The 27,605-nt window shown below is 40.6% G+C and overlaps 1 protein-coding gene across 1 annotated transcript in view; it reads right to left on the reverse strand.

Annotated features, from left to right (window-relative positions):
* Positions 1 to 3,838: 3,838 nt before the first annotated feature.
* The window catches only part of ZCCHC24 (zinc finger CCHC-type containing 24), a 116,327-nt gene continuing 92,560 nt past the window's right edge, over positions 3,839 to 27,605 (reverse strand). The window contains exons 3-4 of the mRNA XM_054831392.1: positions 20,377 to 20,541; positions 3,839 to 10,500 (exon numbers count right to left, since the gene is read on the reverse strand). Of these exons, the coding sequence (XP_054687367.1) occupies positions 10,387 to 10,500; positions 20,377 to 20,541 (279 nt within the window). The 3' untranslated portion in view covers positions 3,839 to 10,386. The remainder of the gene's footprint in view (positions 10,501 to 20,376; positions 20,542 to 27,605) is intronic.

Here is a 27,605-nt window from a genome sequence, read left to right on the forward strand (position 1 = left end):
CTAAATTAAAATCTGTTATTGAATATATACCATTTGGGGTGTCTTTCACTGAGTGTCAGGGACTCTGTCAGCCACTCCTCATGTTTGGTTTTGCTTTTGCTACTCTGAATCAGTGAATTGCTGCTCTCCTCCCTACAGAATACTAGCTTAATAAAGTTGGTTCAGTTCCTTCAAATCCTGAAATATGTTGGTGCAAGTGAGTACTGGTTGTCTTTACTTAATTCAGTCACTTTTACCTCAGTTTCATTAAAGCCACGCAAATACATGGGATAGCCAAATACCCAAACAAGTAACCACACCTTAGACCAAGTAGCTGGGCAAGGTACTACCTGATACGTGCAATCACTGTGCATTCAAAAATTGTCCAAGGCATTTAGAAACTTTAGCAGGGCATGTTGGAAAGCAGTTTGAATTGGCTCATTACAAGGTGCGTTGTTTGAGTTTCTGTCCACCAAAGCTTACTTTTGCATATTTCCTTAAAGAAATTTCTACAGCTGCCTAAGACTTAACTGTGTTGAGATTTCAATCACTGTGAACATTAAAATGAGAGTTATTTATATCTCCTAGATGTGAATTGAGCTTCCCCTCACCTCCCAGCTGCCCGTGAGGATTCCTGTTGGTGGCACAGCCGCCTGTGCTCGTTGAGGGCTGTTTGGTTGTGAGTGCAGCGGGCACAGCCAGGCGGGAAGCGCCTGCACCTGGGCAGGAGCCGGAGCCCCCGCAGCTGGGCAGCACAGCACGGCTGCAGCCCCCAGCAATCAGCCCCGGCAGCCAATGTAAGAGAGGTGGAGGGTAACGAGCCCCTTCCCAGGGACTGTAGGTGCCAACTCCCTGAATTTCTTCTACCTGAAGGTACTCAACAAATGTGGGGGTTTTGCTGAAGCTTATGGTATTTGTTTGTTTATTGCTGCTTTATTTGCAATCAGGGATTTCTGAGGGCTTACTTCCTATTTTTTCTGCAGTGTTTTCTTGCATTGTTACTTTTCTAAGTCTTGCTGGCTGAAATCAAATGGAGCATAAGTATGTCTGACTCCTTGGAATTCCATTGAGTTGTACCTTCTTGTTATGTTGAAAAACTGTAAGAAAACCTTATGAAAATCTGGCTGCAGTTAGGCTTCCCTTGCCTGCCGCTTCGATGTGTTCAGAAATGGTGGAGGAGAAAGCTTTCTTATGGTGTTTGGGCATTCTAGTTCCTGTTCTCAGCTGGTGAAAAGGAGGCTAGAGTATAAAATAAAATCTTTGGCTTGCACCCAACTCCACTTAAAACATCCCTAAAGCTTTTGGCTATGATTTGCTTTCCCTGTAGTCATGGGGTTTGATTGGGTTAGCTGGGCATGCAAACTTCATTTTTATCTTCTATTAAAAAAAAAAAAGAAAAGAAAGGAAAAAGTCAATGATTGCTGCTTTTTTATTTAGTGAAGTTCATGGCACAGAAGCAAAGTTTCCAAAGAATGCTCAGGCTTGCTGCTGCCTCTGTGGTCTCCTGAGTGGCTGCAGAGCCATGTACCTGGGTAGTGCTTTACATGGGGGTGGCTGATGGTGTCCCGTTCTCTTGCAGAGCGGTGTTGGCTGTCTCTGCTCACCTGGGCTGCAAATCAGGGACGCCCAAACTCCTTGTGGATGTGATTGCCTCTGCTTCAGTTTTGGCCCTTTGGAACAAGGCCCCTGACTGAGGTAGGTGTTTCTCAGCATGTTCAGTTACTAAAAATGCCTCCTGAAGTTTGTAAAAGGATTGTGAGAGGTATTTATCTGTGTCATTTGAGGATTTGTGGTTTTGGGGTTTTATCGAGACCATTTTTCTGGATTGTTGTTATTGTCTGAAGTGTTCTTGAGATAAGGATGATGAGGAAGAATGATTGTGTTACTGTCAGTGAAGTAGAAGTGATTGGTGAGTAGGTGTGGGCCCAGTAGCTGGTGTTACTGAGACAGGAGTTTGCAAATGATCTGTTTCTCAAAGTTTGGGAGGTGAATACTAGAGAAAAGCGAAGCTGGATGTTGTACTCTCTTTTTTTCAGGATCACAAACTGTGATTTATGTACTCCGTGCTTCTCAAGAGCAAGGGTTTTATACGGTCTTCCAATTAGGAGGTTCCTTTAGTTCTTGATTTCTTAGTTCTTAGTAGAAAGACCTGAGAGTCAGAATTCAGACTTTGGTGTTTCAGGCTCCTCTCTTGCCAATGTCTGTTGTGTACATCCTTCTTCAGAGGGATGTGGAGAAAGGGGGAGCCTTTTAACTTACTTGGTATGTGTGGGAACCCTGAGGAAGACTGTACAAGTGCAACACGCAGACTGTTTGTCCTTCCTAGTTGGGACTTCAGGTCTAGTTCATGTGCCTGTTAATAATATACTGAGAGGATCTGAGATAGGTGTTTTGAGGTGATGTGACTACCAGGAAAAATACTATCCTTTGTTTACTGTTTAAATTGTTTTTCCATGAAGAATAATGAAACAGCTTTTTTTTTTTCGAAGTACGGATGTTATTTGAAATCCCTACTATTTCTCTTAAAGTGGGAATTATGTGGCTCTTTGGTTACGAGCAGGGTGTTGCATTGTCTCTTGACCTCATTCGCCTAAAGCAGGAAGGCGAAGCACTTGGCAATAAAAATGAGGGGAAAGTTTTTGATCATTTCTGTTGATGCCATATTGTTTGTGTTAACTTATTTTTGCTTTAAATATGAAAAGGTTATTTCTTTGAGGAATCATAGAATATGTGGTGATAGAGAACTAGGACTTTGCAGTTGGTCTACTCAGCATTTTTTTCTGGTCTCAGTGGAGCGCTAAATCTGAGGTGTCTGTGTTTGGGGACCCCCCAGTTCTTCTGGGGGAAAGATGTGTTTCAGTTCTGAGCTTGGCTTTGTGGCTCACGTTTGCTATGGGAACAGTGCTATTGGCAAGCTTTATAGTGAAGAGCAGTATGTTTTGCAAACAGTAATTTAGCAACTAGCTCCATGTGCTTTTTCTTTCTGTGGGGCTCAGCTGGGAGGATGTCTTTCATCATTTGATGAAATAGTCACTTTTTTGTTATTTGCTATGTAATATAAATGGTGTCGATATGATATAGAACTCCAAATATCAAACATGCACATTTGTAGGGATGATCAGGCCTAACAGAACTGTGCGCCAGTGTGTCTATTAAAAATCTTCTATTTCTTTTAAATGAAAGAGATCTCGTGTTAGAGGCAAGATACTTGAAGTCCAAAGTTAATCTTATGACAAAACTATTTTAACTTCCAATCACAACAATCTTTGCAGTCTCAATAGAAAAATTGCTTGCTGTTGAACTTTGGGGAGGCAAAAAGAGCATTGCTAAAAAGCAACGAGCATTTAGTAGGCCTAGTTCTTGCCAAGTTCTAGTGTTTACAAAGAATGAATTAGGTCCCCTCCCCTAAGTTTTAAGTGATAGAGCTAAATGACTTTTAAAAATTGTGAATGTTATTTTTCATTATAGCAGCTTTCTGGCACCTAAGCTTTCCAATCTAGCTATTAAGGATAGAAGTGTGCTTTGACATTAGGAGGTTTTTTTTCTTCAGAACAAATGCTAGACAACAGCAGGCTGTTAAAAACCTAAGAGCTAGCACCTTTTACCCCAGTTGTTCCACCAGCAGAGGAGACTTGGGGTGAAGTTCTCTCACCCAGGATGTGGCCAGGCTTGTTGTAGATTAGACTCGGGTGCAGTGGAGAAACTCTTCTTCACATGGTCTGGGTCATGGTTACCCTGGGGCAGGTTTGCACTGCAAACACCAGGCTGTGGCTGGCCAGTCCATCCCTGGGAACCCAACACAGCTGGTAGTGAAACTTAGCAGGAAGGAACTCTCAAGAAAACCATACCACGCTCTTGATTTTTTTTTTTTTGCAGTACTTTAATACAGCATTAAAATGCTAGAATACTAGAGGAAAGCTGTATACTATCCAGCAAATAAGGCACATGTCGGAATGCCGTTTTATGGACAATCCACAACAGAGGTTGTACAGTCTCTTTAGCAACACTGCCATCAGATGAGCAAGCTGTCATCTTGATTGCTGAAGCAGAACTGGTACCTCTGAGGCCTTTGTCCATAGGTTTTGTTTGTTTTAGCTGTACAAGTTTATTAACAGTTACAGAAAAAGAAATTATACAAATTGTCAACTGAATCTGACAAGGTCAGTGGGTACAGCTAAACAAAGGTAATAATAATTACGTTAATTTTTGAAAAGCTGAAGAAATTCATAAGATACAGTGTTAGTTTTAGAACTAGTACACAATGCAGTGAGTGCTGTACTAAATAACCTTTTAAAGGAAACAAGAATCCAGTACAGGGTTGGGCAGACCTCCCATTTTAGCATGGTAAAATATCAAACTAAAACCCCAGTCCTTCATAATATAATCAAACTACATGAAATGTAAAGTGTAAAAATGCTTCAAATACATGCACATGCATATTCTATATTGCTATGAGTTCTAATTAAAATAAACATAAACCCCTACAAATAATCTACTTCAATCCTTTTCTCTTACATCCTTTGATTGATATTATTGCTGTAGCCGATACTGCATAGCTGAGCTCACAGTCTGCAAAGAGTTGTGAAAGTCAAGTTGTCAAATAGTGTCCCAACCAACTCGTTTCCCCTCTGGTTATGGGAAAGGAAAGAACCACCATTTGAAACCCAACGCTTGTGCTTCGGAGTTTCTGAAAGCCGAGTCTCCACGGTGCTTTCAGCATCTTCTGCGTCTCACAAGGCCATAAAGTGACAGTATACTGTTATTTGCTCCTCACTTGCTATATGTCTAGTGATAGCTTTTTCTAGCAATCCTTCCCCAAATACACATAAATAAACTGTATAAGCATTTTCATATAAGTCTAAGCACTTGAATAATATATTGGTTACTTAATACTGATATTTTCATCCAAGGATAACAAAAACAATATGGCTTAAAGAATTGCAAGGTTTTTGTCAGAATTATGTACCAACTTTCATATAATATTTTATGTAGACAATATTTCCTTCTTAATGTAGTTCTGTTGCATACTTTATACAGACAAAAGCATTGTAAAAAAAAAAAAAGTAAATTACTTCCATAAATATTTTCTTGAGGATACATCCTTAGTTCTGCAAAATACTTAAGAAAACTCTTACCTCTGTTAGTATCCTAGTTGAGAGGAAGGCCCTTCTGAAAGCTTCCAAATTGTAAAAACTTTTCCCCAAAAAACAAACAATACTTTTTTAAAAAGGCCCTCGAATATATACAAAAAAGTTACTGCAAAGAGTTTCCAGATAAGATAACAATTCAGTATTACAAGAAATATTTGTAACCATTCAAAAATTTTAACATCTAAAAAGGTTTCCAAAATACACACATAGTATTAAAAAAAAATTGAAAGAAACTCTATGTCAAGTATAACTCAAGATAAATACACATCTGCAAGTAAAACTGTAAAATACTTCATACAGGGGTAAACATTTATATCAATCATCTATAGCTAGTAACTGCACACGATTGTCCCTTTGAAATTCATCCTAGAAACGCAAACCATCATCCCTATATCTAAGATCTCAAACAGCCCTCTGAGCACTTCAGCAATAGAGCAAACTGAACGGACAGCAGTGGTTTTGCAGATAGGAAAGAGATACGGGTTGAAGCCCAATAAGGAGTGGAGTGATATCTTAAAGAATGACTTTTGTGTGGGGATAGTTCTGTCACGTTTTAAAAGATGTTGGCAAAGGCAAGTGGAAAATGTATGTCAACTCACTTAACTTGAAAAGCACATGTTGATGATTTATTGCATACTGTTCAGTGGACCACTCTTAGGATCCATACTAGGAAAAAAATATTCTATGTGACTGCAGGACAAAGAGAACTAATCTATGAAGTCTGACACTTCCAAAAGCTCTTAACTTTTAATGTTTTAACTAGTTTTAGTTTTGGAATAACCGCTAGAGTGTCACAGGTATGCAGCCTATGAATAATCTAAATTTAACGTTACACCAAAAGGTAAAATATAGAGAATACTTCTCGGTATAAGGCTTCTTTCAGACATAAGTAACTTCACATTTTTAGTTTACAAACTAAGTCCCATATAATGGGGAACTTGAAAATACACCTATTTTCAGAAATAATATATACTCTTGTGTATTTATCTGAAATTAAAAAGCAACTTTGAGACAAAAAAGCCTCAAACTTTGCTTTTATGGCATTGATTTACATCTGTGGTAGCAGCAGTAGAAACTGGCTAAAAAGGGGCCATCCTTTAAACTACAGGGATTTTTCTTCATCACCATTAAATGAAGTATTTATAACAACTTCATTGGAGCCACATCAAGTTAAAGCAGCTAAAAACCTACACCATGCATTTCAAATCACTGTTACTTTTCTCCAGAGCAGTGCCAATGCCAAGGGCAAATTCGATGTGAAATGTTGTGACCGACTGAGGAGACAAATTGTGTGTAGTTGTGGGGTATTTTAAGAAATAAATGAAGTTTTTAAAATCTCCAAAGAGGGAGAAAAGGGGGAAAACAAAAGGTGCGATTGGTAGGCAGGCAACAGCATCTGAGGTTACAAATCAAGTTTGCCAAATAAATGCACAGAGCTAAATTTCTCTCAGGTACACCCCTAAAGAACACTCAATTTAGGGAGGCCTGTATTGATTGGAAACTCTTTTTACTGATGCCTGCTTTGCTTCTGGTAAGGCTGTCTAAAAATGCATTCAGGGATTGCTAGCCGATGTTCTAAATACAGAGCTGGTCAGAGAACATCAGAAAGCATTCAGAAAAATCGAAGAGGTAAATCAACTCATCTTCTTTACAGTCAAAAATCTGAATTTTTAAGGTTTTTCCAGTGTGGGAAGAGTGAGTTATGTCTATAGGTGAATTACCCTGGGAGGGGGGGAGAAATTTATATTTTGTAGTCAATCTTTTTTGAAATCAAAACTCAGAAATTTCCCTTCTGTGCTATTAACAAAAAGCCAATGGTCATAAGGTATTGTACATTACTTGGGTGGATGTGTTTTTCCAGCAACCCACAACCTATATACAGATGAGTGTGGAGGAAATGCCGGGGGCTGAATGCTACAATCCTACGAGCAAGCCTTGCGCAGGGAGGGATAAAGGAACGTTCCTGTTGTGCAAGCTTGGTGCTGCAGCCCTCCCCAGGCACCATTTGTTAGGGAGACGAGGCTTCAGCCCTGTGCAGCGAGGACAGAAAAGAAGGGGATGCCCCCACACAGCTGGGGGGGATGCTGGAGTTCAGCCCCACGGCTGCAGGGAAGGGGGGCTGTGGCTGCTCCATAGGGGCCCCTGGCCACTCTCCCTCCCCATCCCTCTTTTGGCAGGGATGGCAAGGCAAGCAGGCTGCTTCCAGCCCTGGGGTGCCCACGGCCTGATCGCATCTGCATCCCGCACCGGGACAGATTTGCAGTCTCAGAGTTAGGCAGTACAAACTGTGGCAGTGTGGCTGCTTGCTTTTCTGCACGTTTTGTTCTTTATTTGCTTTTCCCCAACATGAATGCAGGGGAACAATCTGTTCTCCTCTTTATTTCAAATATGCTAAATATTACTTAAATACTTTATATGTCTGCTGCCTAGGAAAATATCAATGATATAAATATTGTACTCTAAGTGTGCTCTTAAGACTTATTATTCTATACCTATAGACATTAATTGTGTTAAAGTTGATCACGTGTATTTTTAGTACAACCTCAAAATCCCTAAGCGAAAGGCATTGCCATGCAGTGTTGAATCTGGATAAACAATCTTTAGCAGGGCACTGTTGTGAAATTGCATATAATGATATCTTGTAGTTGGCCTTTGTTCAGAACTTGGTGGGGTGCTGTATATTGATGTAGCTATATCAAGGGATGCGCTGTCCTACTGATCTAGTGGTTATCCTAAAATGGAAATTATTTCAACACAGAAAAAATGGTTGATAGCAACATCTTAGTTTCAGGGAGAAATTAAGATAATGTTTTTCCTTATTTTCATTTAAGTGGGTTTCTCTACAAGTCCTTTAGCTGGCTGTGAAGCATCAAGGCAACTTTTATTGTTGTTCATGTACTATTAAGTACTCAGGAGGAAAAAATAGATCTAGTTTAGTATGCGGCTCTTTGAACATTACTTGTGCTTGCAACTAAATAGCAAGGTTAATACTGGAGGTCAAACTTTGAAAATCCACCCCTAGATTTACCTGTGCATTTTCTTATTCTTATTTGTATGGGCACATTAGTATCTTTATTTGGAGAATTTGCCTCTAAGGTAATTTGTGAGTCTGTGCAAAAGAATGTGTTTCTGTTTGAAAATGCTAAAACTGCCTATCTTCACTGAGGCAACTGAATTGCTGTTAGTGTTAGCCTTCAATATTATTATTTCAGCTATATTAGTTGATGGAATTGCCAACTGTGCAAAACTAGTTTTGAAGTGATTAATTTAGTTCATACTATTTTAGCATTACATAGCACTGTTCGTCCAGTGATGTCAAAACACTTACAGATATTAAGTAAGCCTCACAACTCTCCTGTGAGGTAGGTATACTGAAGTATTATTATCCCCATTTTGCAGTCGGGGAAACTGAGGTCCAGAAGGATCTTGTGACTTGCCCAAAATCAGGGACCTAATGGAAGAGCTAGAGTCAGAAGCCAGGAGTCCCAATGTTCATCCATCGCTCCAACCAGTAGGCTGGCTTACTTGGACTACCCATAAATAACAAAGTTTGTGAGATATGTACATGACACTACCACCAGAATAAGCAGAAACAATTTTGCCCTGCTTATAGCAAAGCAGAAAAATGGCAAAAGCTTCACCTTAGAGCAAATTTGTAAAGAGTTTCACATTTCCTATACGAATGCTCACTGTAAGTTTTCAATTTGCTTTACAAGAGCTTGACCGTACGTACTGGTAACATCCTGGTATAACTTAGCATAAAAATCCCTCTGTCTTAGTGTTATGGAATTAATCCTCAAAACAAATTTAATTCACGTCAAGTTATTTAGGATTTAAAGTATTTCCATTAAGGATCATTGACACAAATCAATCTCTCTAAAGGAAACTTCATAAAAATAGAAATTGATGATTAAAAAAAAAACCCCAAACAAACATTATCCCTTTTTCAGTGAATAATGCAAGTGAATTGCTTGTTGTGTCCTTTTGCTAATGTACTCTTATGTAGACATACAAACAGGATACTGTCTCGAGGTACTTTCAGTTCATGATACTTCCCAATCCCTGATAAGATACTTCTTTGCAGCAGGATGCCCTGCACAAAGTTTTACCTGAAATGGGACAATGAAATATAACTCCTACATTTCTCCTCAGGTATGTAGGTGTTTCAGGAAGACATAAAGAGGGAAGGTTATATAGAGTGTTCTCCATGCCTCAAAACACCCCCATGGCTAACAAGTTTTATATTATAACAAATTTGTACAGTAGAAAACAGGACATAAAAATATTTCCAGAAAGTGGCTTTAAAACTACTATAAATAGTAAGTTTGGCTAATCTTTCAATTAAGGGTTTTGGGGACAGTTTTAAGTATTCTTATCCCCCCCCTTATTCACAGTAAATTTAGTGTGCTTGTGGCCTAATGAACAGCCCATACACATACAGGGACCATTTTGGCGGGATTATATGACAAGAGAAGGACCTGTTAGTTGCACAAGCAAGCCAATTTTGTCTCCTTCAAAAACCTCTTGGAATCCTTCCTGATGCTCTGGGTCCCATTATGGCATTCCCTTTCTACCCAACCCACACCCTCAAACAATTATTCACTTTTTTGCCACATCCTGCAAAAATGATTTTGCCTAAGCCCTGCCCAAGCGATGGTAACAAATAGAAAAAGTCCAAGAAAGCAGCAGCACAAAACTCTCAGACTTTCTAAAACTGGGAAAACAATAATTTTCCTCCTCATATGCTGTGGCTTGTTTCATCTTCCTTTGTCTTGTCATATAATAGGAATAACGTTCATGTTGTGGGCAAGTGCTTGCGATTAGTGGCCCTACAGTTATTTAACCTCTGCAAAGGCCACACATATAACATATGTTCCTTGTGAATATTATACCTTGCCTATTGACTAGTACTTCATTTCACCTGGCCATGATATAGGGTCTGTGTAAACAATCAGCAGAACCTGCAACCACGGTTCTGTTGTGAACACTATCAGTAACACTTTATATATGTGTGTGTACATATATATATGAATTTACATATATATGTATGTATACAAATCAGTCCTGTAAATACCTGTGGCATGCGTGTGCATGCACAGGAGAAATGTTACATTCTATTAATGGTAAGGCATATTATTAGATAGGCAATATTGGCAATTGTTTTAGCTTTTATCTTGATTCATTGTGTTGCTGTTGATCGCATGCTGCCAGAGGATCTTTAAGGATGATGGGGACGGGAAGAGGCCACTTCGAAGGTTTATTGCACACGGCGGCAGTAGTAGCCCAAAACTTTGCACTTCTCACACAGATGCTGGGGATGTTCTTTGCTCTGATCCGAAACATCCAGGCCATCCGGCTTTTCCAGGGGTCTCTGCAGTGAAGGGAAGGAAATCAGCTTAGATCCAAGGTTTTGTCACTGGTGCTCTTTACTATGCGTGTGAAGCCTACTTCTATGCTTAACTGCGCTTTCTCCTAGTAATTATGAAGGTACTGTATCCCTTTCCTGAAGGCATGAAATATTTTTTAAGCTCTTCAGCACTGCGTTGGCTCGGAGTGGCCTCACAAATTAACGTCATTCTTCTTCATAAAGGTGGTGGTAACTTTGTTGTAGACAAATTACTAAAAGACTGACTATATTTGTAAAAGCAGTAACACAGAAGAGTTCATTCTCTTGACTCCGGTAACTGAGATGTCCCAAAGGCATCAGTACCTCAAGCATGGGAATCCCATCACCCACCAACGTTAGGACTAGCTGCTACAACAAGAAAACTGGCTTAACCGTGCACAGATACTGCATAGCTAAATGAGGTTTTCCTAATACTCAGTTCCATATTTCTGAAGCTGAAACTTTTGAAGTAGAGCAGCTGCAAAGCTATTAATAATAACAAACAAAAACCCAAACAAAAAGCCCCCAACTTCACAACACAACCATTTCTCCTGAACCTGAGTAATAAATTGACTATGTATTTCTAATAATATTTGTGAAATCACAGGGTTGGAGGTAGATTTGGCTAAATGAGGGAATGAAACTGACTGTTTTGGGTTTTTGTAGTAGATCTTTGGTTTTTAATTTTCCATGGCATGTAAAGGGTTTCACAGTAATTCTGAAAATAAAATACGCATGTTAAATATTGCAGTAAGGCTAAGTGTTTGGCAAGTCTAACAGTGAGAGAACTGATAGCGATGTGAGGTAGGACATCATAAAGTGCACCATTTGTTTGGAAAAAAAACAAAAACAAAAAACCCAAACTCCCTAACACATAATTTCTCTGTTTTGGTGACATGCACCTGAAAGACTATTTCATTGCACAGTGCCTTCCTAGGAAGACAGCAGTTCTTCTATGGGACTGTGGTAGAGACAGCATGTGGTGAGAAATCTGAAAACAATCCATAAGCTTCTCACTGTTCTCACAGGAATACTAGACTCTTGTTTATCTCTTCAAAATATGATTCTTGGAGCAGGAGGTGGATAAATATAAATTACAAAATTATGGCCATCTATCTTTTCACACCTTTTCTAAAATCCTGAAGACTTTCCTTTAGCTGCAAAACCTTAAAGTACACCTGATCACCTCAGTTTTCATTTACAAGTTCTTCATTCCAAAGCCACCCACCTGAGGCCCCATGGATAGGAAGAACAGAGACATTCAAAATTTTTTTTTGGCTATATATCACTGTGAGAACAGCTCATAATCCAGGGAATAGAATGGTTTCTCATCTTTCTGAATAGCTAAAATGAGACAAAATATATTCTATTATTCTGAACAAGGGATGTCTGCAAATTCTTGCTTGGTTGTATTGAATTATAAGTGCAACACTCTTACTATATTGCACAGCTAGTAAAAACAATATATGGGAGTAATTCAGTGGTGCTTGCCAATAGTTGGTTACTGAGTCAATGTTCTTACCCATGATATTGCCTGCAGTTTTTCTATCCTGAGCCACACACTATATGTCTTCAACTTCATTTACAATTTAATTGCAAATTGGATTTCCTGTATCAGGTAGGAGGTAAGGAGAGTGATGGACCCCTCATCTCATCTAAATCCTTTAATGTTCCCCTGCAACCTCGCTGAGCTTTGAATGACTTGGTGGAAGTCAGTATGTTAGGATTTGGGATCAGAACCAGCAATGATGTTTCTAGGCTTGCAACCCAGCTACTGGTGCAGGCAGTGCTTCTGCCACAACACAGACAAGCTGAGTAAGTCTAGTGGGTCAGAAAAACTGCTCTTCTGCCTTTTCTACCACTTATTCCACCAACATCTGCCCATGAATTTTCTTCAAGAATTTGCATTACGTAAATGTAGTCAAAGATGATGCTCGGGTTCAGGAGTCCCAGGAGTTAAATTCTCCATTGAGAAGCATAAGTTGAGTTTTGAAATGCTACACTTAAAACAGGCTATTTGACTCAGCTCTGATTGCTCGTACATGCTAGCTGTGCTCTGATTAAAGAGAAAAAAAATACAGCAGTTATCATGTTTATTGATATAAGCCAGATTTTTTTTTTAATACACAAGGCCTTGGGAATAATTTTTCCTGGAAATAGTGCAAAGGACATTGGGAATGCCTTGAAGCGCCAAGAGTTTTTGGACAGTTTTCAGAAACAATAGCTCTCTGTGGTTTGCTTTCCCCCTGCGTTGATTGAGCTCAGCTTTTTGGCCTGCAAAGGATTTTGATTTCAGAAATGTTATTGTTACCAGCGTGTTACGACACAGAGGCTGGGGAGAGAGGGGTTACAAATGCAGGAAAGCAGGTTGCCAAGGGCCAGCTGGAAGAAGTGGAGCTGAGCAGAGCCTGGGCTATGTTTCTGGTGAGGCGGTGGAGGGCTGAGGCTTCAAAAATGGTAGTGTGCTTGCATACTTTGTGTCCTAGAAAACCACTTGAATCCAACTTTTGCATAAAATGAAGTCCCAGCTTATCTCTGTTTGGTGTTTTCTCTTCATGGGTTTCTTGTAAGGCAAAAAAATGCCTTCAAACACCCTGAGAAGCAACTGTTCTTGTCCTGCTGTTATTTGTCTGTTACTAATTGTGGAGGACTTTGAAGTAATAACCTGACACCCTTGCAACCTTTCTCACGCCATGCTAAAAGGGTAGGACCATTAGATAGCCTCAGAGCTGTGTGTCTATCAAGGCTGGACTTCCTTGGCGCAGGATGACCTCGGACAATTCTCACCAGCTTTGGTGTGGTGGAAGCAGAGGGAAAGGAGGAGATGCTGGCACAGGAGGGATAGGGCTGGGCTGCTCACGCTGCATATAGTTTAGGGGATTGCCTGAATTATGTGGAAGACTCGAATTGCTGAGGAGGCTGCAAGAGTTTTGTGCTGCTGCTGAGAAGCTGGTAGGAAGAAAACTCAGCCATGTGTTTAGAGAGGGTGTTGAGAAGGGGACAGGCTATTTGGCTGAAAAAGTAATTCCTTTCCTTAAAAAGAGGTGAAATGAAACTTGTAAAACAGCAGAAAATCCTGTTATGTTTCTCTGGGAAAGGTATGCTTATTTCCATTAAATAGAGAGTTTAAATATAATACTTGAATTTTTGTTGTCGTTTTTTAAATGCAAGCATCCAGGATTTGGCAGTCTGTATTTTTAGTAAAAAGTACAGGGATGGGCACTCTTACATGCTTCACTTTTGTGCGTCTTTCTTTAATTTTCTCCTGGTAGTTACCGGGTGGAAATAATCTTGTGCAGCTCCACCAGGAACGCATTTGGTGGTAGTGACTAAAGCTGTTGCCTCAGGGGAATGAAGCTGAAATAAATTTAAATTTATATAGCAATTCCTGTCCTGCAAATTAACTTTTGATTGTGAACTATTGCTGTCCCAGTCTACATGTGGGGAATGAACTCTGCATTCCCCACAAGTCAGTTAAAAACCCAAAAGCCTCAAAGCCAAAAGCTCACCCTTATGAAGCGTTAGGTGTCATAGAAAACATCACTAGGACATCCTTGAGGAAAACTGCTTCTGCTAAGAAGCAGAACGGAATAATGGAGCTGCTTATGTTCGTATGCAGAAGATTAAATTTTTTCTGCTGTAGAATGGAACAATGTGATTGCACCACTGATGGATAAAGGACTGCAATAAAATTGAAATGTAAGAAAACACAAGTAATTTTCTGGACTCATTACCTCAAGTCTTAATGGAGCAAATGACATGATTAAATGATAGATTAGATATGTGAACAGAAATGGATTTTACAACTATAGCTGGCAGGATAACTGTTAGGTTAACAGTCTTAAGGAGCCATACCTAGCTATGCTTCTCTCAAGACACACATGCGATGATGAATTTGTGTTTTTAGTCCAATCATAAATTAGGCACTGGGGGAAAAGGACGCAATGCAATGTGCATTCTTAAGCAGCAGACCCTTTGCTTTTGTGTCTGCCTGGGGGAAACAGGGACGTTAACAAGGCTCTCGGTTGTCGCTGTGAATCCGAGAGGCAGTGATGGTAAGACTGCAGATCAGAGCCACGATGCTCAGAGAGAGCAAGCAGCCTCTGTCAGCAGCATGCCTCTGGGACAGGCCAGCTAGGAATGAATGATAACTGCATGAGCTAAATGGCAAAAACCTCTTTTTAGAGTTCAGAGAAGCAGCAGTGTGGGGTGATCTGTATTCCCGCTGCTGGAGCACACAAGTATGGGCATGCTGGGCAGGGTTTATTGAATCTAAAGAGTGAAAAGATCAAACTTGTAGGCCTGAAACTGTTGAAAAGTTTATTTGGCTTGAGTGATCACACCCATCCCTCCCCAGAGAGAGAAGAGAGGTGGCTGTGGATGCACCCGGGTGTGGGAATTGTGATGGGACCACTGCATTGCCCATGGAAGTAATAGCTTGGATATCATGAAGAATGTATTTACATACTAAATTATTTCCAGTCCAACAGTAAATTCCTGACAGCTGGAAGAAAATAGTGTCCAAGAGGACAAGTCAGTCACCAGATGGCTGGTTCTGCACCAGTGCAACAGCTGTCATCACAAACAGCAGTGGAGTTAGCCACAAAGTCAGAGAAGAAGCCTTGATAAGAGGCCAGCCAGGAAGTAACCACAGGCACAGATGTTGCCGCTATAGCGGGCAGGGGAAGAAAATGAGAATTCAAAGCTTGGCATCTGGACTGTTACAGTGCCAAAAATGCTGGTGAATGGCTATAAGGACTGGCTCTGTTGCTGGAGCAGGGTAAGAAGGAGCATAAATAACTAGAAAATCCAAATTCCTTGGAAGAATAAGAGGTAGGTTTAAGTCCCATGTGAGACTTCTGTTTATGTTTGGAGTAGCTAAAGTAACTACCCAGGAAACGGCTTCTGGAATATCCATAGAGCAGCTTTGTCAGGGTAGTTCTTTGGTCTCCTATTCCTCAGTAAGGCTTGAGCTCAACTATGTTCCAATTTTTGCCCAATGTCCTGTGAATTCCTATAAGCACTCCCACGGGGAGGTCTACCGCTTGAGGGATGTGGTGGAAATGCATAAGGAGGAACCCAGTGGCACAATTTAGTCACAAAACCAAAAATGCATACAGAGCTTCCTTGGGACAAGGAGTGGTTCCGCAGCTCAGGTGAGAGCCACCTGATTCCCCACTCTGTGGATGAGTTGGGGAATGAATGGCAGCAGCCCTGCTATCAGGTTCTTGTTACTTCTTGTAATACATGCTCCACCATCTCTTTTAAATGCAGAGATTTAGAGCTGTATTTATAGAGCACTCTGAAGTATATACACAGCTGTAAAATTGCTGAGAAGACTTTTCCTGCCCCAGAGAGATTAAAAGCTCATTCTCACAGATAGGGTATGTGGAGTAAGAGCACAGGGCTGAATTGAGACATGGAGAATTGGCACGGGATCATTTCCTGGAGTGAAACGAGCCTTCAGGAACAAAGAGCAGGTGGCAGGGAAGCGTGGCTGCTCTCCTCTCCAGGGACTCACTAACGAAAGGTATGCATAGGAAATCAAGATGTGAGCATAGCTGCACAAGCCATCCACAGACCCAGCATATGTGCTTGAATGGCTATCCAGAGTGGAGGTGATTATCTTCAGTACTTTGATATTATTACTTGAGCCAGTTACATGGGAGTACTCAGGCATGAACCATCCCTTGTGAGACAACATGGAAAAGCCCTACAGGACTGCAGAGTCCATAGATTGAGGAAAGTAACTGGGGAAGGTGAGAGAGATGGAGAAGAGGGTGAGCCTGGAAATTGAGAATAAGATCCTAATTCACTGCAGTGAGTGTCAAGCAATCCCGAATCTAAGGATTTCATTTTTTTCTCCTACATTGGACAAAACCATCTTAATCGCCAATATTCGGGATGGTATAGCAAAGCTTGGTGGCCCATGTGGTTATAGTTCAGCTGTTGAATAGATTCTACAGAGGTAGATCTATTGGGTGAGAAACTGGGGGGATGCAGAGATACTTACTTGGCAATACCAGAGGATGGAAAAATATCCTCAGAGGCGGTTGCTGTGTCTTGTCCTGTATCCACATGTTCCTGTAAGTGCCGCCTACTACCCAGGATCAGATGTGGAATAGGGGAGTTTGACGTGATCTGGTGTGAGTTTTCATTCTGTATTGATTCCCAATAGTGGAGACTTTTACAATATGTCCTCACCAGGGAAATGTGGCACCTGACTGGTTTTAGACATGGTCTGAGTTGTTTGCAGTTAAGTAATTTTTGTAGTTTTGGAGTCTCTTGTAACTTGATATAAGGGGATGTCAAGATGAGGCAGCATCTTTTCTTAGATGAATTGTTTAAGCTGGAAAAACTGTCTAATGGAAGATTCAGATGACAGTGAAAAATGCTCTAATCCCATATAATGAAGGCAATAGGAGCACATAATTAGCTGAGGATATCCACTAGTGCACTGAGAGGGGAAACAAGTGATTGCTAAAAGCTTCTAGAAGTGTGTAGGAACTCAAACATGAATGAGGACTCTCCTATGGTAGGTGCCAACAAAGTAATCAAAATCGAAAGAATAAATAGGAAATATAGACAGAAAATGTTAAGGTGGTGTAGCAGTGCTAGTCAAAAAACCCCAAACTACTAAATCTTATGTGCACAATAAAATTTTTTATACTTTAACTCTCAAACTAGAAATCTTGGACTCTTATCGAATATGTCTTACTGTGCTTTCACAAAATATAGTCATTAGTGTAAGAGTACTGGTGACTGGGTAGAGCATATTTTCCAAAATGCTGCAGAACAACACCACACAGATAAATGTTGATAAATGTTTAGAGAGAGTCTGATGTGGAGCTGGATGCTTGGACAAAACACATGTATGGGTTAGCAAACATTAGGCTCTGTCAGGACGCAGCGCTGACCTCATGCAGCCTAAGTTAACTCTCCTTTGCTGCTGGCTCTGTGCATGAACTGATGCTGTTTTCTTTACTGTCTGGCTATTGCTGGTATATTTAATCAGAAGCAGTACAGGGCACCTCTGGAAGAATGAAAAAGAATAGAAAGAATGACAATAGTAACATTAAGAAATAGAAGCTGATGGAGATGAGGCAGAGACAACAGGATGTAAAATCTTTCAACTCAAAGTTTTAAGTTCAAATTTTGGGAAGGAGCACTGGTGACTGGCTGAAAGTTACTTACTTCTGGAAGCCTAGTTGAAGTGCACTCTTGAAGATCTCAAATAGCTGCAATACCCACTGGTGGGACATGAACACAGGGATAGATAAGAAGAGCAAAGCTCTTCCACATCCTCAGTATGGTGCTGTGGGGAAACCTGTGCTGCACATGCTGTCATTATTCCCTGGAAAACACCATGTATATGGCTCCAAGGCAAGCACAGCTTATAGAAGCACTGTAGATTGCAACCCTTCTGTACTGTGTCTTTGCCTTTAGTACTACTATGTAGATTAGATTGCTCTAGCTCTGCCACGAGGGGCAACTCTGCCCAAGGGACTACTTACAAACCTTCTTTACTAAAAAATATACTTATTTCCACGTCTATAATGCCTCTCATATAGTGTGGATGGGATACCTCTTGAGCGATTTCGTGTGACCCTTTGAACAGTAACATAAATGATGGAAAGAATTTAGAAGAACAAGGTAAATATTTATAAACTCATGTTATAAATCAGTGGTCTTGTAATTTCTCTCACCCTCAAGACTGTACTTCCATGCACGTGATAAATGACTTCATTGCCCAGCCTGGATTTTGGTGCAGTTGTCTACGCAAGCTGTCTAAACAGAGGCAAGGAACCAGAGACCTTTGGAAGCTTTGAGATGGTCTCGTGTAAGTTAGTGAAAGAAAATTGCTTAGCTTTCCTCCCATATATATGCTTCCACAAAAAAAAGGTCGTTGCTTTTTCCCTCATTTGCAATATAGTTTCCAGTCACAGTTTTGTCAGGGAAAGTAGACCGCAGTTTCTAAAGATGACCTCTTGTTTTCAGGTTTGGAATCAGAGTGGCATTAGCCCAGGGAAAGGGGAATTGATCACATCATCTCAACTGGCCAACAGAAATAAGATATTCACTAGCTCAGCCAGGGAATTCTACAAGTTCATTGTAAAGTAGAACAATTCCTATGATAGAAAAAAGGGATGATCATCTTGTAGTCAAGTATGTCAAGTTTAAACCCAAGGCTTCTGCCACAAGCATGGCAGGCTTCAAACACTACGTTTTAACTGCAATTCATACTGCTTCAAGATATTAGCAATTCTAAATCAATATTTTGGCTGCCTATTGGAATGCAATGTTGTTGTAGAGACTGAGCCAAATCTCGCCCTTAGAATTAGATGGAATATGCATATGTGCGTATATAGTTGATTTGATGTTTCTGGGTGGGATAAAGCTTAATAAACTTACTTGCATCTCCTCTTCCTGCTTGTTGCAATCAATATCAATATTCCTCTGCCTTTTCATCATAATAAAGTCACAGTATCCTCCTTTAGGACTCTTTTTCCTGACAGCCACCCCTCCAAAATCTCATGAAATGGTCTGAAGTGTTCCTTAAGAGACTATGGAAAGAGCTTTTTATAGGAATTTTGTAAGCACTTAGGTAGCTAATGAGACACCTAAGGCTCCTGATGGAATTTCCTTTGCACCTATTGCAAATACATGCAAATGATCTGTCTATGGTTTGAGCAGTCTCTGAGTGGGCAGCAGGTAACTTGACCCATGCAGAGCTCTATTACTAAGTTTCAGCTAGGATGAATTATACCTGAGGCAAATCACACCTTCCCAACTCTTTTAAAATAATTCTCACCTTTTCCATCCACAATTTTCTGCAATATTGCACAATCCCCCTCAAATTTTTCCATGATGGCCAAATTTATTTTTCACAGGGTTGTCAAAAGTGACTTTCTGCATGAGAAGTCAGCTTTGACAGCCAGTCTGTGGCCTGATTTGTCAGGGAAACAAGGGGTATGAGCTCATGCAGTTGGTCTGTCTGTCTCCCACTAAAGATCACTGAACTGGCTGACTGCTTGTGACCACTTCTGGTGGGATACAAGCAGGAACTGACAGTTTTCCCATCATGAGCTGGAAATGCAGGAAATTACCTCAAGGGATAGATGCAACTGCAATCTGCAGGGAGGAGGAAGGAAGGCTGTGTGTACCATATGAGCTGGGGCTGACAGGATGGCAGATACAGCTTTCCTAGCAGAGCTACTTCTTAGACTTGACCCTTTCAGCTTAATAAGGCTTTCTCTTGAAATTGTTTGCTTGGGCATCACTTGGTATTATGGAAATGGAGAAACCTCTCTTTAACCAGGCTGTGTTGCTTTACTGTCATTAACCAAGGAATTCTGTAGGCAAGAGTCATCTTAGTGTTGTTCTCTTTTATCACTAATCTCTATAAATTAGACATTGCCCCTTGACCAAACCCAATCTTATTTCAGCAGGTGAAAAAATTAGTACACATGTGAAATAACTCCACTGACACCAGTGTAATGAAACATTAATCTGGTGTAAATGTGAAGAGAATCAGAAGAACGAGGAGGCCCATTGCTTCTGCTGAACTTGTTTTACTCCATCTCAAATTATAAGGCCCCACAGTCTGTTTCTATAATAAAGGCAGGTAAAGATTTTGTTTTGGAGGTGTTTTTACTGGAAGATAGGACATTTGAATTTTGCAACTCTGATGATACCAGCCCAGATTTCCAGGACTGAGAACAGCAGCTTATTTGGGGAACAATTTTTTTGTGGCATATTGTAGTCCCCGTCAAGTCCTGTTTAAGTCTTACCCATGCTTTACAAAGTGAAGAACATGCCTAGTTCCAAGCCTGTATGCCAGCAGGTCTGTACTTCTCCTACCTGTTTGTGAGGATAAACATTAATGTGGCACTTGATACATTCTTGTCCCATGTTAGCCCAGGAGTTTCCACTCATCCATTTTCTCTTGCATTTGGGGCACTTATATTCACCAAAACAGCGTTTCTTGCCCTGGTACGGAGTCAGGCCTTCTCCTTTTGGACGAGCCTACAAAACAAAGGGAAGTAGCAATGAATGACCAACAAGGGGTGTGTGGGAAGTAGTAGAAAAGTAAAGAGTTTTTTTAATTAGGAAACTTTGGGCAAAAGATAAGGGAGGCAGACATGAAGGTCATAGCCCCTTAATGAAGAGTTCATAAGTTGAAGCTAGAGTTTAACAGTTCTGAGAGTTACTTCTGTAAGAAGTATTCAAAAGATCAAGAAGATTTGTAACACTTGTGACACCAAACATAGTATTAAGAAATATGCCCCTGCGCTTTTTGTAATGAGTAGTTTTAATATCCATTTCAATATAAAAATAATCTCTATTGAGTACATATTAGTATTATATATAGCATCTGGAGAAGTAGCTCACTAGTAAAGGACAACATTTCTTAACCAGATTCTTGTCTGTTCCCCACTAGAACCTATCATTAAGAAAACATAATTCAGCTTTCACAGCCTCTGAACAACGAAATATTGGCAACTCATTAGTATGTGGATACGCATTATTATATGGGAGTGCACAAACTGGAATTGAGTATGAAGGAAAGACATGTTTTTGATTGGTGGAAATCATTAGTTTCATGAACTTCAGTTGGTTTCTTGCTCGTGGTAAACGATTTTATTGATTTCTACATTTTGAAGGAAATAGGAAGGGATTCTTAAATGGACTGTTGTGATGTCTAAATGTTAAATGTCCCCTGAAGAAAGCCTTTTTATCTAGGGAAGCTAACAGAGTAGACAATGACCGTATGCAAGTCCTGGTTTTATTTTTTCTAAATACACTAGCTAAAACTATGTGTTGTACTAACAAAAGTATACTAAGGTACATAATATGCTAATGTGTTAAGGTGAAGATGAGTGTTGCATGCAGCTGTCCGGAAGACAGCTGTTAAGATGAAGGTATCTTCCCAGAGTCTCTACCAGGTGTTGAAATACAGCCCATGCATTCATTGTATTTTGTTTATTGTCGCCTGGAGGGAGATATTTTGCCTGTATAGTGGCAGAATGGTATGATCACCTATCAAAGGATTCTTTGTCATTTATTTATATGCCATGCCTCTGTGGCTTTTTTTTTAAGGTTCCCAGATTAAGTTTACAAAAGTTAAATGACCCATCATGCTGGGAAAGGGTTTGTTTTTGTTTTGGGAGCTTGTATGATTTCTCAGTGCGTAGGTCCAAATTGCTTTCCATGTGAAAACATGGGTTGAAAAAGCAGGTGGTTGGCAGAAAACCTGAGCTTGGCAGGAGCTCTGAGACTAGAGCTCCCGTGGCTGATGGAGATGGTGTACGCTGTGTTACCCCTACAGTCACATGTGGGAAAGGAACGTTGAGTGCACTGCAGAAGAGGAGCAGGAGGACCCCAAACCTACTCTGGCCTCTTCTTTTTCTTCTTTTTTTTTTCTTTTTTCCTCCTTTCCTGTAGTGTCAATAAACAACATTCTCTATTTTTCATGCTTATTCCTCAGCATACCCATATTCTTTAAAAGATCAGATGCGGTAGCAACCCCTATTACAAATAGGCAAACATCTATAATAATTTGCTTCATGACACTCAATCTTACAAGCCACTGTAAATATTCTGGGCTCAGAGCAAGAATGAAGCTGCCACTAGGACACGTATTTACAGAAGTACTGCACAGAAGAAAAAAGTGTTCCTTGGTATAATGAGAAACATTTGGATTTCCATGATTAAATGAGTGCTGGCAGGGACCCACAATGTAATCTTCTGATCCATGGTGTCCCTTGATAAGGATGCGAGATTGTAATTGAATGTAGGGCAGGAAAATGTCAATTTATGGAGACGTCCTTATTCTGGACACTTAATTTGGCTCTGCCTCTGAGGAATTTGTAGCATGACTCAAGTCAGTGTAAGAAGGAGCTACATGCTCTCTTCATTTAGAAATTCTCATGGAATTGAATAGGAACCCTGTGTACAGAGAGCTCCCACGATTAAGAGACATTCCTCTTCCTCCTGAGGCATCACAGATTGCTTTATCTGTAGTTTCAGTTGGAGCTATGTTATTGAACAGAAGATAAGGATTATTTCTGATTCTTGGTTTCAGTGGCATTCAACTTAAACTCCTCCTGCAGTCAGACCTGCAAATGCAGCTTCATTACCTCTACAAAGAAGCAGTCCTTTCAGAAAACGTACAGTTCACGGAGCGCATTATTGCCAAAAGTAATGGCACTGACTTTGGAGACAGAGCATGCCTGAGAAGTCTTGTAAATATTTACAAACAGGATTTAAACATAACACTCCTCTTGCAATATGTTATGCCAGCCATAAAGAGCATTTAAACATCAGACTCCCACAGCAATATGTTGCGCTAGCCACAATTCACAGATGGGGAAACTTTCGGAGATGGCCCCTTGGAGTGGGCTGATAACTGTAGGTTTCTCCAGGTCAGGTAGCTGACTTCAGAGATGCCAATGCCCTGAAATGCTCTGCCTTCACAAATGCACAGAAGGGCACTGAAGATGGTAGTCGGTGAAGTTCTCTGTGTGCACAGCTGGGCATCAGAAATGGAGGGTTTCCAAATTAGAAGATACCTTTAAAATTTGGCTTCTCCAACTTGCTCAGTAAATCGGAAGCAGAACCAGGAAAAGAACATAGAAGCCCTGACTCCGGCAGTAATTTCCTGTTATAATTGCTAGACTAAACTTCTGATTTATTTTTATTTTAATTTTTCAGCTGTCACAGCTCCCTCTTCAGTCAGTGACTTTAATTAGTTTGCTGGCAAAGCTACAACATTCTCTGTAGGTGTTTCGCTATTCTGCTTTATGGATGTTTATAGTTTGCCCTAACGGATATTATTTTCCTTCCCATATCTTCAGTTTCCCAAACTGTGCCCCACAGGGAATTTGGATTCTCAAACAAACAAGGTCATTTTCTCGAGTGAGAAACATCATTAGGAAGCACTGACAGCAGTGAAGGCAACCGTCCAACTCCCTCCACCCTTCAGGTCCAAACAAAACAGATATTTGACATTATTTGGTGGAAGGCAAAACCTGAGTGAGATACACTAATGGCCTGAGAGGTCTGAGGCTGGGTGTTCTCTCTCTTTTTTTTTTTTTTTTTTTGTTCGTGTCTGTGGCTTCAGCAGCAGCACAGTTGAATTGCATAAACATTTCCGAGAAACAGCCTGCTCTGTGGTGCAGCGGCAGCCAGCCCTGCCCGGCAGGGTGCTCCAGCGCCCGGGGGCTCTGCCACAGAGGTGTCTCAGTGCTCATACAGCTGGAGGGCAAGAATGGTTTTCACCAAAGGTTTCTCTTAACTAAGTGCCTAAAAAGAGCAAGACGACACATTTTGTCTGCTGGTATTAACCTAAAGGCTCTTATTTTACAAAACGTGGGATTTACCTTGTTCAAACCATTAACCTCCCGTTCTCTTCCCACCCCAGCTCAATTTGAATGGTGCTTAATAGTAAACCTTGGTTGGTGTTTAGGTCCTGCAATTCCTTCACTGAGCATTATCTTTTCTTACTCTTTCTGCAGATAGGGATTTATTTATGTTCTGAGTTAACCTGGCAAAGTTATGCCCCTATTCATAAAGGCAAAATATTTTGTTGTTACCATGTTAACGTATGTTGTTCCATTGCCTTTAGGTCCAGGTAGTCTTTGGCCCGGTTTCTACCCTTGGCTGCAAAAGTTTGGTGGGACATCCATCTTACTTACCATGTTTGAAATAATATCCCAACTAGCTTACAAACTGTAATGTGAACAAAGTTTTTATGTTTTCAGCATTCTTTTTGTCTGGGGAGTTGACAATTTTATGCTTTAAACAGATTTGACATGCTTATGTCATAAAACCAAAGCGCCTAGCATTTCTCCTGCTATGTGACTGTATGGCTCTCCAACAGATACATGTATTTTCATCCAGACATTTCAAAGATTATTTCATGTGGCCAGGACAGGTACGCTTTTGGGGATGATCAAAACCAAACAGATTTTTTCAGAAGGACCAGAAATTAGCTATTACTTGAAGTATGTCTCAATATCCAGATCTAGAACTACACAACAGATTCTTTGTGCTGCTTTGACTTTGGAAATCAGCAGGGGATTTGCAAAGTTTCCTTCCCCAAGGTACCCCTGTGGTGGGAGCTGTGGCTTCCCTCCTCATGGCTCTCAGGCACAAATTGAAGCCAGTCTCGGACTGGTGGTGTTAGTGCTGAGCTGAAGGGGACTCCCTCTGGCCTTGAAGTCAGGAACCAGCATGGATTCTGTCCACTAGCACTTAGCCAAACGAAAGGACCTTGCCCTTCAATTTATGAGACAGTGATACATCACCTTGGTCTTCCAGACAAATGAAATCATCTTTGCAGGTTTACCTAGCCAGTGCACATGTTTACCTTACCTAGATCCAACGTATGTACAAAGCCAGTATTTTTGGTGTGGCACAGCAACAAAAATGACATTGCTATTCTATCCTTCGCTGACACCCAGCTGCCTCTATTTTTTCATCCTCCTCCTTTCTTCAGCCAAAACCACAAATTGGCCATAATAAGATTTTAAAAGTGTTTAAGTTGAGCATTTCTGCTGGTAACTGGCCAGCGGAGTGCTCTCTCAACCTATCGGACTGTGCATCTCATGGAGGAATCTGCCAAATTACTTGGCTGTGACAGTCATAATAAAGGACTCTTTGCTTTCCCCAAACAATTCCCTCAAAGTATCAGTTTGCAGAGTCAGCAAAAACCAAACAAAACCCCCCACATGGCCTGCTTAAAACTAGACTTATGATAAACAACAACAGGCAGAGGGTTCCCTCAAAGTGAAATGCAGAGGAACAATGTATTTAATGCTCTTTTTCCCCTCATCTTTCTCCAAGTTTGTGTATTACACAGCTGAAAGGCATACAGCATGGGGAATATGATGTCAGCATGCCACTGGTAGGTGGGTCCCCTTCCTAGAAGAACTCTGTAGGGCTCTGCTTATAAGGACGCTTCATCAAATAAAGCAGAAAAGCACTAATAGCAAACCACAGCTCGATGCACTGACCAGCTCCCAAGTGTTTTGCAGGAGTGGGAGTGCCAAAGTTTTATTTTGACACGTGAGCCCTCGGACACTCTCAGTTGTAAGACAGCACAACTAGGAGATGGTGTTAAAAACCCTAGCGCTCTTATTTTGTGCTACTCCACGTGCATAGGTTTGAGAGAGATGAAATTATGATGATAAAGCATACCCAAAGTGTTCCATTACAAAAGGAAAAAGAAAGTTTTAGGACTGATTTGTTGTACTGGGTGTCCTGGCATCCTAGTCCTGACTCTGGAGCAAGTTGTATGAGTGTTGGGAAATACAATGAAGTCCTCTGACCTTTCTCAGCTCTGCGCAGGCTGCGTAAAGAATGAAGACACACTTGTGTGCTTATGCCAAAATGGCACGTAAAAGGGAATCCTTAGATTGGTCAACCTTTTTTCTTTGTCCATCCGGACTTTTGCATTCATTTAAATCTGAGTGTCAACAGAATCCATAGACAGACACAAAGGTTATAAGTTTAGAACATGATTTCCAGTGTAGCTGGTCTATTTTTCCTTGCTGCGTGTAGTCCATGTTGCTGGTGTATGATATTGCTGATGTGTGACGCTGGAGACTCCTGAGGTATTTAAATGAACTGTTGCTGCATCTTTAATTAGTACTTGCAATATAGGAAGAGCATCTAGGGCATACAGAAACCAAATTAATGCATTGTTTCAGCTTTCTTGTCTCTGGTATAATTTGTGTGTTAGTGATATGATGAGAACTCTTACTTGATCTGGGTCGGTTAAAGGAAAGGGGGAATAACTGTCTGAAAGCAGACTCTCCATTACAGCATTACTATTCAAATAAAAAACTTCTATTTGATTTACTGAACAACAGATATTATGGAATTTCTAGATGTATTACATATTCCAGACTAAGGATTTATGACAAAATTATATCTGAGCAAGACATGGCTGAAAAATAAAGAAAACTTAAATTTGTTTGTGTAGTTTAACAGAGGAGGCCAGTATGTGTTTTATTTGACTGGAATTCTCTGAGGGGTCTTGTCTGTCACAATATTTGGGGCTACTTCAGCCTCGGACTGGGGAGTCTACTGTATGGCTTTTATCATCACTGGAAGCATCAGGAATGTACACCACTGCATTCACAGACACAGGCTCACCCTTCCGGGCAGTTAAAGCTCATCAGTTGTTACTGCTGATCTGAAACCTTCTCTGACACTTGTACCGTTTCTGATCTTAAATTCTGATCAAGGTAGGAGATGGCTTTGTACTGAGGTCCTAAATAATGAAACTATTACAGTCAGGCATCTGATAAAGTTGGTAGGACTTCTCAGCACCTGTTCTCTAGGGCAGTATGTGTACTGTAGCCTTCCTGCTCATGGTCAGCGCATTGGGCTGGGGAAAAGGAGACAGTGAGTTACTGGAGCTGATGCCTGGCCTCCCACAGAAATGTAAAAGCAGCAGCAGTAAGACTGCTTAGGCTCTCTGTGTGTCTGCTTGCTGCTCCAGGGGCTACCATATACTGTGCTCTTGCTAGTAGTATATTCTGTCTTCTTATGTGGACAATAATTTCAGTCAAATGTATACGAAGTTTGCTCCTACACACATTTCTCCTTTCTGTATTTCATATTCTACTGAGCATATAGTCCTCTACTTTCGTGGCCCTGCAGCCAATGTCTTTCTAGCAGGGTGGTGTTCAGAATGGAACACAATTCTCCAGGAGCAGAGCACTGAACAAAAGATGTGACTGTGTGTAGTGTGCAAACCAAAGTAACATTAGTCTTTTTATTTTGCTTGAACAAATACCCTGTTTCTGCTGTTACAAACATTTTCATTCCGCAAGCCTTACTCTTTGGGAAACATTTAGAAGTATATTGTTTAAGCTGTGCCAATGAACTTTTATAGGTAAATTTTGAAATGGCAGTAGACCAATGTTGTATTTGTCATTTCAATATATGAGTATGTATCTCCTGGTGGCTTTGAAAAATCAGTGTTGTCAACATCTTGTATGTTAACTGTGATTTTGATCCCATTTCCACAATGGTAATCCAAGAGTAAGATTTGGCAGTACTTGTTACTAATAACACGC

This window comes from Grus americana, chromosome 7, assembly GCF_028858705.1.
Source record: "Grus americana isolate bGruAme1 chromosome 7, bGruAme1.mat, whole genome shotgun sequence".
In the NCBI taxonomy this organism is placed as follows: domain Eukaryota; kingdom Metazoa; phylum Chordata; class Aves; order Gruiformes; family Gruidae; genus Grus; species Grus americana.